This window comes from Amblyomma maculatum, chromosome 8 (genome assembly GCF_055883805.1).
Source record: "Amblyomma maculatum isolate TAMU_Amacu chromosome 8, ASM5588380v1, whole genome shotgun sequence".
Lineage (NCBI taxonomy): Eukaryota > Metazoa > Arthropoda > Arachnida > Ixodida > Ixodidae > Amblyomma > Amblyomma maculatum.
Genome location: NC_139351.1, coordinates 27,960,060 through 27,972,613, shown reverse-complemented (window position 1 = coordinate 27,972,613; position 12,554 = coordinate 27,960,060). Strand labels below are relative to the sequence as shown.

The 12,554-nt window shown below is 46.4% G+C and overlaps 1 protein-coding gene across 1 annotated transcript in view; it reads right to left on the bottom strand.

The window, feature by feature from the left end:
• The window catches only part of RanBP3 (ran-binding protein 3), a 50,133-nt gene that overhangs the window by 4,017 nt on the left and 33,562 nt on the right, over positions 1 to 12,554 (bottom strand). The window contains exons 9-11 of the mRNA XM_084576152.1: positions 11,822 to 11,943; positions 11,118 to 11,232; positions 7,985 to 8,121 (exon numbers count right to left, since the gene is read on the bottom strand). Of these exons, the coding sequence (XP_084432278.1) occupies positions 7,985 to 8,121; positions 11,118 to 11,232; positions 11,822 to 11,943 (374 nt within the window). The remainder of the gene's footprint in view (positions 1 to 7,984; positions 8,122 to 11,117; positions 11,233 to 11,821; positions 11,944 to 12,554) is intronic.

Below are 12,554 nucleotides of genomic sequence, written 5' to 3'. Positions count from 1 at the left end.
ACTTAATGGGCGTAGCCAATATCCAAAACACTAATTGGACTTCTCCACCTCGTCCGCTTTCAAGATTAGCTTCACGCTGCACCTTCGGTTGCCCAGCCGTGCCCAAACTTTATGCCGAGCAGCATCCTCATGTTTAATCGTGGCAGAGTGGTGAAACCTTTACCAGCTACACGCAAGACATAATTAACATGTGCAAGCTCATCAATGTGTCCATTACAGAAGCTGATCGCATGAAGCATGGGCTCAAGGGCACTGAGGGCAACATGAATTTAGCCAAGAATCCCAACTCTGTCAGGGTCACTTTCAACCTGTGTCAGAGCTATGACAAACTGCGCAGACAATGCATTTTCACTCGGTCACCCTCAGTCCAGACCTGAGAACAGGGTCTGTATACCGAGTCTGCGTCGTTATTGAAAGTGCCGCCATCTCCCTGACCTTGAGTCGTCTGACTGGTGGAAACACCAGAACCGGAAGTGGCAGCCACTTCCGGTTCTGGCGTCTCCACCAATCGTATGACTACCGGTCAGGGAGGTACTGCTCACTGCTTGAGGGGGACAGGGCTTTTGTCAAGCTATGAAACTTGCCGCTTATTCTCCACCGTCCTTTTTTACCACCTGTACACTCTGTTGCTGAAATAAATGCTCATTGACTGATTGATTGATTGATTGATAGGGACACTTTTGATAATGGCACAAACCCTGAATACGAGTCCAGAGGCAAACCCACTCTCCCCATAAAGCAGTGTCTCTATACAAAGGTCACTTGGCAGTTGCCCCTGCTTCCCTCCGTCCTCAGCCCTCCATCCAACCGGATACCGACAGTCCAGCACATGACCCAAGAGCAAGTGTCCAAGGCCACGCCATCAGTTCGCCATCTGCTTTCCACTGCTGCACCGCTTACCTATGTCAAAGTTGCCTGACAGGCACCAGCAGCATATGTTCCATTTCGCCTTCCCCTTTGGTCCATTCCCGTTCCTCCCGTCTGACCACCTTTCCAACGTTGCTAACCGTGGCAGACACCAGGTAGCCAACCTATTTGCTGTGCTTGTGGCCGTGTGATGCACTGCTGTTTCGAACACATCCTGCCCACTGCTGATGAAGCCTGTAACCCTCTTTCCTCCTGCCCTGGTCCCTCCTCTTCCAAGCCTGTGGACCGGGACTCTGCTAGCCCCTGTTCTGTATCCCTGCATCCACCGCTTTGTTTGCCCCATGCGAAGTCATTTGACAGACCTGTGCCCGACAGCTGCACTGATTACGGGGATTCTACAGTGAACATTTTGAACGTGATTTCATCGACATTTATTTCTTACTTTGGCTTTTGTTCATGGCTTTCCAGTCCTTTCCAGTTTTTATTCAAAACCTGCATGCACATACTAAAAATTTCAAAGCAACCAAGAACAGCAGACATTTTTCAACTTAGCTAGAACATTTAAGGGGGGACACAGCACTTGAAAGTCGAAAATCTATCCAAAAATAGCAATTTTATCTTTTCATTTCTGCGGTCCTGAGACCCTTTTGCACCAATCTGCAAATTTCGGCTTCAAGCTCATGTTAAGCGCTATAACCGTTAATAGGAGAGACAACCTAGGCCAGGGAACGCTGCACTGCTCTGTGCACCAGCGCCCTCCGTGGAAACGCCAAAAAAGCCTCCGTGCAGCACGGCCATGTAGACTGCTCTGTGCTTGTTTTATGCGTGTATGCTGCGCATAGGTAATGACGCTTGTCTCCTCTCCATCAGAAACCAAGCACTGGCATCGCGCAGCAAACTTCAGCATAGGTCCCCATAGCAGCAACTACACACTCGCAAACCTTTTAATTGAGGTCTCAACTCGTCCGTTTCAACCGCCTGCAGCCCGGGAACTACACACTCTGCCAGCGCCATTTTGGTTTTGTTTCAAAGCCCATGTTTCCAGCATTTTATTCTTTTTTCAGTAAGCATCCCTGACTACCGCACAGAAGTGATAAAAGCAACAAAAATCACGTGCAGCAGGTGCTTGTATTGCTGCGGCAAAGTTCTGAGCCAAGCATCCTTTCGGCCATTCATGAAAGAACGGCAGGGACAGGACGCATAATGATGCTGCGACCATGTTGCAAGTGCAATCGGGCTCCAAGATTGCCCGATAACGCCACCATGACCGAAGACGTTTCCCTTGACATCGTGCGCGGCAACTCCGGTCTTCTCAGTGGTGGCACTCCGGCCACTTAAACATCGATGCGATCAATAGAGAAGTGCACGAGAACGCTTCCTCTGATAGCGTAATCAGTGTCAATTTCGACCGTGCCACTAATGCGACAGAGAGGTGCACAAGATCACTTTCGCTGAAAGCATGCACGATGAGGACTACGGCCATGTGAGGATGGACACAGGGCGACAGAGAAGTGTGCGCCTCTTTGAGTATAAAGAAGCTTGTCAAAAAGAAGCGTAAAGACGGGATGCATCCAGATTATTCTCCTGAAGCATTTCCGTGATTTTATTTTTTTTTTCCCCAGTAAAAATATTTTGACATGTCTTTTTTATCTCAGAACCGCAGTTTTGACCCATGTGCAATTTCGGTGACAACACAGCATCTGTTCTATTTCAGCTATCAAAATAATTTCTGTTTTGCCAGAAAGATAAATGCATGTCGCGTGCAATATGAGCATTTTTTTAATGCAGCATTTCTTTCAGAAATATTTAAATGGGTCACATGTTTGACATAGAAAGATGGCAATTTTCTCAGCACCAGCAACTTTGACGAGCTGCAACACTAGCTCAAATTGACCTAGGAGTTTGACTGATACCTTATCAACTCCTTAAGCATTCTAAATAGTTTTCGTGTTCTAACTATTGTGCTACGGTTTCCTGTTTACACGGTAATTTTTATCCAAACAAGAACCCAGATTTTACTCGTTTTTCTTTGTGTAGTATTTCACTAACTACTTGTCCGATGACAATAATAATTACACTTTTGGAATCAACATGTCAAGACACACAAAATGTGAAAGTTTTGTTCAGATTATTCATAAATAAGAAAGTTGCCTAGCAAGTGCCCCACTTAACTCGTCGAATTATTACTTATATGAAACAGTGAAAGAATCTTCTCGAAATCGTACACAAAAGTGCAGCACAAAGTTCGCTATTTGAAGATTTAACCCTAAATTATCACTGTCATCAGCCACGGTTACTCTAAGCCATGAGCACGATGTGTTCGCAATGAAGGTGCCCATCACTGCGCTTATTTGGGTAATGCCATGGGGACATAAGTGTACACCTTATATCGTGCAAGCGGTCGCCTCCATGACACGAATGCAAGTTCATTTGGTGGCAACTGCTGGATCATATACACAGTAAATATAATAAATTCAAACTTTATTAAGTTTTTGATTTTTTCATTACTTTGAACTTGGTTAATATGAGCTGAGCTGGAGGGACCTCATACTGTTCGTATTACAAGCTTCTGCTGTGCCACTGCATTGTTACAAAATGCCATAGTATTTAATAAGCAGTACATGATCGTGAAAATCTGAAATTTTTGCATTTTCAAGCAAAGCAGTAGACTCGTATTAAGTTGAACGTGAAAGGATGAGAACATTGTTCATCTTAAGGGGACATGTGCCAGAACGAAGCATTTTTGTTAGTACAGTGTAGACCACTTATAACGTAAGTCGCGAGAGTTGCGAAAATCTGCGCTATAAGCGGTACCGCGTTATAACCAAAACATCGCGTTTTTAGGCTGTTACGCATGTGAAATAGAGCAGCCTACCTTTTAAACACAATTTATTGCACATTTCACATACACACATACACACACAAAACAATTGCAACTCAGCAGGAACGATGTTTGTCACAAGTGAATTATCTGCAGAAGAATGCGGTGATCTTCGTCTGGCGGCGTTTTTTCACTGCACTCCGAACGATCTCGTCTTCAACAAAGCTTAAGCACTGAAGCGCCTTATCGCTGAAGCTGTTTTTCGCGCAGTAAATTTTAACTTTGTTCAGACATTCGAGCGCGTCCTTGCAAGGCACATCAGGCATCGAGTCTACATCGTCGTTGTCAGATTCATCTTCGGTCGCAAGCTCCACGCCACTGCGCACCGCTTCGACAATCACGTCGTGCGTGCTCACTTCCTCGCAGACAGCCAGCTCATTTTCGTCGGCATCGACATATTCTTTAAAAGTGTCTGTCGCGGAAACAAAGTTGCTCTCAATGAGGCCGGACCACACGTCGTCAGCGTCGACTGCCTCATCGACAACGTCGCCCTGCTCCTCAGCTTCAAGAGCCTCTTCATTGCGCATGAAGCCAGCCTTCTGAAAGCATTTGCTTATCGTTGTGGCCTTCAACTGCCACCACGAAGCAGCAACCATGTCAATTGCGCCCCTTAGATGCACCTTGAGGGGCTGCTGCTGCTGTATGTTCAGTAGAATTCTCTCGCAAAGGCGTTTCTTGTACAGTGCCTTTACAGTGGCGATGACACCCTGGTCAAGGGGCTGACTTTTAGCAGTAGTGTTAGCAGGCAAAAATTTCAAGTTGACTGCAGTCAACTTTGGCTGGATGTTATGAGCTGTGCAATTGTCAAGGATAAGCACAACCCGCCACTTCTCTGCCACCACATCTTCATCAAACTTATTAAGCCAGCTTGTAAAAAGCTCTTGCGTCATCCACGCTTTTTTGTTCGCTTTGTATGTCACTGGCAGGTACTCACTTTTTTTTAAACAACGCGGCCTCGCCGATTTGCCAATTACAAACAAGCGACGCTTATCGGTGCCGTCCCTATTTGCGCAAAACAACACTGTGATACGCTCCTTCGAAGCCTTCAGGCCAGAGCAAGGTTTGCCTCTCAGCGCGAGACTGCGGTTGGGCAGGAGGTTGTAAAATAAGCCAGCTTCGTCAGCATTGTAGATGTCCCTGTCCGCATACGACGAGAACATAGGTTCCAAATTTAAACAAAGCCAGGCTGCGATGGACTCGTCGTTCACTTCGCCGCTTTCGCCGCAAACAACTTTGCAGCTGATGCCATGGCGATCTTTGAAACGTTGGATCCACCCATTAAGTGGATTAAAGTCGTCGTAGCCTGGAAGAGCACCGAGGCACCTAGCTTTTTGTTGGAGCAGGGGGCCACTTACTGGTATGCTCTGAGCCCTCACTTCTCGAAACCGTCTGAAAAGTGCTGCGTCCACGTCCTCATACTTCGACGCACGAATTCTGTTTCGCGACAGCGAAGAAGAATCTTGCTGCAGTTGCTGCCGCACCTTCTCCCGATTCTTGTAAATAGTCGACACGGTTGTGTCGGATATGCCATACTTTGCCGCCACCGACACTTTCTTCAACCCGCTCTCGACGTCCTTTATAATGCATTCCTTCGTTTTGAGCGATAAAGCATGCCGCTCTTTCATGCCACTTGAAGACGCAGACGCCGACGCCATGACAGCAGAATCAACAGCACAAGTAGCACAAGTCACGACGACGGACACAACAAAAAGACTGGCGGGCCAGAAAAAAAAAAAAAGGCTGCGCTACTGCTTCTACCCCGCACTGCGTGCCGCGCACGCTCGGATTGGGCGCTGCCAGCATGACGTACATTCTCCATGGTTACCATGGTGATGTACGCGCCTGCCTTTCGTCGGGTGCTTCGGGGTTGCCTTCTCCCTCTCTGTTTTCGTCGTGCGCGTCCGCCCAACAGCCACTGCGCCCACTGCTCTCCACCGCGGACTGCGCTCCCTCGAAGGGCGCGGAGTGCGCCTTCAACCTCCCAAATACCGCGCTATAACCGGTATTCTGGTTCGCGCGCCTGCGTATTATGCGGTCTGCCTATACATTGAGTTCTATGGTACGAATACCGGGAGTCAGAAAAACCCGCGTTATAACCGGTTCCGCGCTAAAAGCGGTTACGTTATAAGTGGTCTCCACTGTATTAGAGCCAGGTGACTGAAAATTTCACATTTGGTCAATATTTAGGAGCTGTTTTAAATCTGCTCTCAATTCCTGCCCATCTAGTTTGGTTGAATTTTTGTAAGATGTGCATTTGAAATATAAGGGTGTTTTGAGCATCCATTTGATCTCAGTATAAATATCGCAAAGCAGTGAGCAATATGTTACTTCCTTCATTGTGATGAATTGCACACAATAAGAATAAAGTGTTCTGTCTATAGTTATTTTGTGAAGGTTTAAAAAAAAAAATTCCTCTTCAAGTTCCTTTTTATTGGTGAAACTGCAATGCTTCGGCAAATTGGAGGAGGAGGGATGGCATAAACACTGCTAGGCACAGCCGTTCTGAGGGAGAGCTCTGAGCACCCCGTGGCCTAGGGAACTCGCGTCCCCTCTGCCTCTGCAGTGGAGCAGCTCATTCTGAGGATTGCGCTGCACTATCCTCCCCTAATTCCTTTGTCCAGGCCCCCGCTTTGCGGTTGCACATGTTTTGAGGTAGGCGTGCAGCAGTGTTTGTGTCTTTCTAGCATGGTTCTCCTAGCATGCCATCACCGTTGCCACCATCTTGCTGGCCCTGGATTTTTTGTGAACAGCAATGGAGGATCGTCCGAGAATGTTGACCAGTGCCAGAACTGAAGATCTCGCTCCTGATGGCAGTGCATTTCATTTTTTGGAGCATGGGCAGAAGTAAGCTCCTCTACCATCATGAACTGCTTCAGGGAGGCTGGCTTCGCTGGGGTTGCTGGTGACGTGGAAGGTCGCAAAGCTCCTGCCGACACAGCGATAACCGAACTTTGGTCCACAGTGAGTGGTAGCGACGGCGACACGTCGGGACTTGAATATTTACATGTCAACGATAGTTGTGACAGATGAACTGACAGACGAGGCGACAGACGAGGCTATCGTTGCAGCAGTCACTGGTGTGGAGGACAGTGACAGTAGCGACGATGACGATGAACCGGAACCTGTGCAGGCTGCGTCTCACCAGGAGGCTTTGAGAATGATCGACTCCCTGCGGGATTTTGTTTTTTATGTTCAGCAGTTGGATGTCCTGCAGAATGATATCGACCAGATTGCTGCGAAACAGACAACGCTTACAGGTTACGGGTTTCTTCCTGCTATGAAATAAAAATTGTAATGAGCTGAAGACTGAAAAGATGAGAAGAGCTTGTTATTCTACATGAAAGCTGCATTTCTTCTCATCGTTTTCACTTTTCTTATTTTTTTTTCTAAAATTTTGCTTTCCACTCTGCCTGCCCATTTCACGAGCAGAAACGCCACTCGCATTTCCACACGCCACACACAATGTGCACAATTCCAATATCTAGCCATCTTTGTGCTGTGATGATGCATTCTGTGACACTGTGACAGTAGAAAACGCGGCCCTGAAGATTTTTTAAGCCTCAAGTCCACCAGTGGGCACGCTTTGCACGCACACACCTTTGAGTCCATGGGAGGAAATGCACAGCATGTGATGACGCTCTCTGCCTTTTCCACACTGGCAACAAAGTGTCAAGACAGTTTTTCCGCAGTACTGAGCGATGGTGTGTGGAAGCCATCCAATGGGGGTCCACTTTTTTGCGCAGAAGCATGTTATTTTTCTTTTTTTTCCTCAAAGATCCTGTACAAGTGCACTGTGAAGCCAGCGCATGGGGGTAGCCCTGTTTCGCGGTCACTGTAAAGTGAATCTTAACCAAAGGTTACACAGAACAGTTCGAAGAAGAGGGAATTTTTTTTTTTTTTTATATTGTCTCCAATGGGAAACCAACCAGCAATTCGTGTGTCCTTTTCTGTCTTCACCCACGACATGCGCACTGTACTAATCAAGTATGAACATCCAACCAGCCCACACCCATATGCTTGTAAATGCATCTCTCACAGCGTTCATCTTAACAGCAGTGTAGTGAACTTTGAGCAGCAAAAGCTTGATCCTATGCACATTGTCAGCCCAGTGCATAGCTGGAGTGCAAGAGAGGCCTCAGCTGGCAAAGGACCACCGGATGGAACACACTGACAAGGGGAGAGGCCTTTGTTCTGCAGTGAACAGAGACAGGTCAGCGGTATGAGGTGAAAACTCACCTGTATGAGGTAGACCCGAATTCCATCGGGGTCGATGGCTGACGTGCGCACTGTCTTGGAGCTGGGGTGCTCCACCACCATCCCGGACCAGACCTTGGTGTTCAGAATCACGCGTAAGCTGCCCTGCGTCCGCATCACTGCAGGGAGGGAAAGAGATGACGACAATGCAACTCACCATGCAAGAAAAGAAAGAATATGGAACAACAAGCAACCAAGGAAACCAACTTAATACAATGCCAAGGGTCAAGCATAACGTCCATCGAGGCTTTGCTCCAGCAAATGAGCTCAAACAGATCGTATTGCAAAAACTTCATTATCGGCGCTTAGAGGATGGTGGGCCTGTAAACCTTGATAGCTCAATTACCTTTTATGTAAACATTTGTTCATTCGGTCTTCAAGGAACCAGGTAACTAGTAGAACCCCGCTATAGTGAACTCTGATATAGTAAAAACTCTGATATAGTAAAGTAAAACTAAGTCCTAGCACATCTTGCATAGACAGTACATTTTTTTCCCCTTTATAGTAAAGACATTTTTATAATAATCAGTTATAATAAAGTGTCTGACCGCTGCAACACACTTTTCACAAAATGACGTCGCCGCATGCATGCTACCCAGGATAGCGAGGCAAATTTTCTTTTTGCGAAAAAAAAGAAAAGACTACAACCCCTTAGTATTATTATTATTTTTTTTAAATGGCTTTACCACCAGGCTCACCAGCTCTGAGGAGAAGCCAACTTTATGTAGGCACTAAAGCCGTGAGAGAAAGCATGCGGCAAGTATGAAAAGAAAAAGTAAAGCTTGCTACGAACTTGGAATAAATGCGGCGCAATCTGTTCAGGAAGTAAAGAGAATAAAAATGCAATGAGAAATACAGCAGGGGGGAAGAAACCGCCAAACATTTGCAGCACTGTGCAGCGCAAAGCACGAGCCAGCGGTGGCAAGTGAAGGAACCGCGCGTGCGGCTTTGCAGCGCTCGACTGCCACATACATTTCGCCCCTGTTGCCTCTTAAGTGGCAGGAACAGCACACGGTGACACTGTTTTTCATTTGGGACTTTCATTTTTACATGAAATCAAACTCAGACAGTGTAACCAAGTTGCATTTATGCGAGAGAGGTACAGTGCAGTCCACTTATAACGATACCAGATATAACGATATATCGCTATATACAGTACAACCTCGATGTAACGAACTTTAATTTAACGAAATCCCCGATGTAACGAAGTAGTTCAGTTTCTGCAACTTTGGGCGCATAGAACACACTGTAGTTTTAGCCCCCCTATAACGAAGTAAATTTCGACGAACTTTCAATGTAACAAAATTTAGTTCAAGGCTCAATACCTGAAGAAAGGTGTACCATGAACCTGAGCGGTTGAGAGCAGCGGCCATCAAAGCGCACGCAGCCTGAAAACAAGCGCAGCACGGCCAAGGTAGGTCAACCTTGGCGCGGCGGCGCAGCAGAGCCGAGCGCGCTTGAAAATGTGACGATGATGGTGATACGACGTGGCATACGCTGCGCCATCTGATGTACTATTGCGCGGGAGACACAAACATTGTGCTGAGCAACTCCACTAGGCGGCATGAGCGTCGGCGCCGTTTAGGTGCCGTGGCGCAGCATGCTGGCTCCCTACCCAGTTTATGCCTATTTTTTTGCGCAGCGCATGTGGGCGTGCAGTGTGTGTGCATTTTTTTGTTGTCGCATTGTTGCGTGACTAGTGACCTGTTCCTCGTCGTCGTTGCAGTCATGACGCTTGTCTGGCGGCTCCGTTCCGGCAGCATGAGTGGCAAACGAAACGTGCTCTCTCTAGAAATGAAGGCCAGAAGAAAGATGTCGCCGCAAAGTTCGAGATACCGCAAAGTTGACTCTCCACGATTTTGAGCTCCAAGGAATCCATCATCGACTCCTTAAAAAAAGAGACAAGCCAGCCAGCGGAAAAGGTTGAAAGCAGCAGCCTATGAAGATGTGGATAAACCCGTTTTCAAGTGGGTCATGTCAACCCGGGCGCAAAACATCCCCATTGGTGGCGCGGTCCTGTGCGATTCCTGTGTCCTCGCGACTGAAGAGGTGACCATGGAATCCATCCTGAACCATGTGGTTCAGGAATTGCAAGGTGAGAGTGACGGCGAAACGAAAAATCGGGACGAGTGTGACGACGTCCCCACCTCCCATGAAGTAGTCGATGCGATTGATGTACTAAGGCGTTTCGCGGGCTCTACAGGAGAGGGAGAGGCTATGCGGTCGTTGTGGGCCTATGAACGGTGCATAATGCCAATGTTGACTGCTAAGAAGACTCAAAAGAAAGTGACAGACTACTTTACCCACAAATAAAAAATCTTCCGAGTGTGCTTTGCACCAAAACATCATTTCAGAATTTTATTTGCATGTTAACAGCCTAATTTCGACGTTAATGAAACTTCAAGGTAATGAATTCAAGTGCAGATTTTACTGACTTCGTTATATTGAGGTTCAACTGTACAAATCAAATTCTTGGAATTGGGATTTATTATTTTTCCCATTGCCCCTATGTAAAAATAAACCAGATATAACGATCGGTTATCGGCGGTAAATCGAATATATGATAGCTTTATCGACGCTCGGTAGATGTTTACCGCGAACATTTGACTGGAAGTCTAATAAAAGATCAAATATTAAGAAGACAATGACGTGAAAAGTCGACATACTGTATTTACTCGCATAATGCTCCGACATTTTTTTTGCGGAAAATTGATGCGAAGTTGGGGGGTGCGATAATTATGCGGGGAAAATTTTCGAGCAAATGTTTTGGAGCGCTAAAAGCAAACTTAAATACGTGTGAATCGGGATTCTTAGGCCAGCTATTGCAAATATAGCCAAAACATTACTTTCAAGCAGGCCTTACCTCTTTGTGTGGTTTACTATCCAAAAGTGGCAAAGTTCTACAGCAGACACCACCACTGCATAGCTCCAAACTGATTTTGACCCCTGTGGTTCCTTATTATGCGCACTGACAATGCAGAGCACACTAGAGCTCTTGCATTTCACATCTACTGAAGTGCGAACCTCGTGCTTAAGATCCTGCTACCATAACAATTGTACATTTACACAACTGCTCCATGAGAGCCAGACCAATCTGTGGAAGGCATGCACGCACCCATTCTGGACTGGAGCACCCCGTCCACCTCCTGGTCGTTGAGCCGGAGGTTTCCACGACCCCGCTCTTGCCAAGAGCTGGTTACCTTGTCAAATGTGAACAGCTTACAGTTGATCTGCAAGGGCATGGGGAAAATTCAGAGGACAACCATAATAGCACAAAGTCCGGCCCCAGTCACCTTGCACAGCATGTGCAAGATGCGACTTTTCATTTAAAAACTAGGGAAAAAGTAAATCGTCATCACTCCTAGACAGCCTCTTTTTTACTTAAGAGTGTCAGCAATTTAGAGAAATTTAGAGTTGGGTCACAAGCTTTCAAAGCCCAATTGCAGCGCGTTTCATGCAATTTTGTCACTTTATTTCCCGCTTCAGGTGTCCGCGGATGCCAATCGTGACATAGGAATAGCCTGAATCACTATCTTTCAAACAAGACCAAAATGATGCTGGTGGAGCTCGTTATTTCTCGATCTACGGCTGATCAAGACGGCGTGATTTGACCACAAGGATCAAGTGTTCAGACTTGCAATTTTGGAACACTATAATGTGCGAAAAAGGTGGTATTTTTCAACCAAAACTTACAGATAGTTGAGAAAATGTCTCAGGACTGCGAAAGTGTGAAAATTGTCCACAACAGTTGTCCAGCATGCCACAATCATATGAGAAGGTGGGAATGCAACACTCAAAGAGAGCAGATACTGTACTTGCCTGCAAAACATTGGATTCATTCTCCTCTCCCGTAACCACTGCGACCTCGTCGTACGTCCGCTTGACTTGCCGCAACTGGTACTCCTCGGCCGACTCGGTCAGGCTTTTGGCATGCCGCATAGCTGCAATTTTGCATACTTGTTTAATGTTTACAACTTGTGAAAGCACCAGGGTAAGAAGACATCAGATAAAAATAGCAGAATCTAAAAACCGGTTCAAAGACTATCTTGAGAGATAAGCGAGCAGCTTGAATTTTAGAGGATAGGGTTAACTTAACCCTTTAACTGTTTTTGCCGTATAGGTACTGCGCTAAACGCATAAGGGTTAAAAAAATTTTACACTGGGGGTGAATTTTTTTCGGTAATGATTCAGTGCAGTCTACCAACAAAGGTTTATTTCATTCCAGTGAAAAGAAGAAATGAAATGAGGTATGTGACAAATTGGGTGTTTTTCGGACACCCACTTTTTCGGACATGCTTGATTATTCTGACTTTTTCCCGGTCCCAGGACATACCTTATAAAGTCAATGTATTATGCTGCTCAAAATGTCGGACGCTCTTAGGAGGGCTATTCGATTTTTCGGACATTCCAAGCGTCAGCCGGGCCAACTGCCACACATTTTGAGCGGTGTCACCGCCATCTTGTTTGTTTACTTTTTCCTTCGATAGCCTCGAAACCGGTGCCGGCCTTGCGTGCCACTCCTCAGCTAAACTGACTCTAAATCAAGGCTATA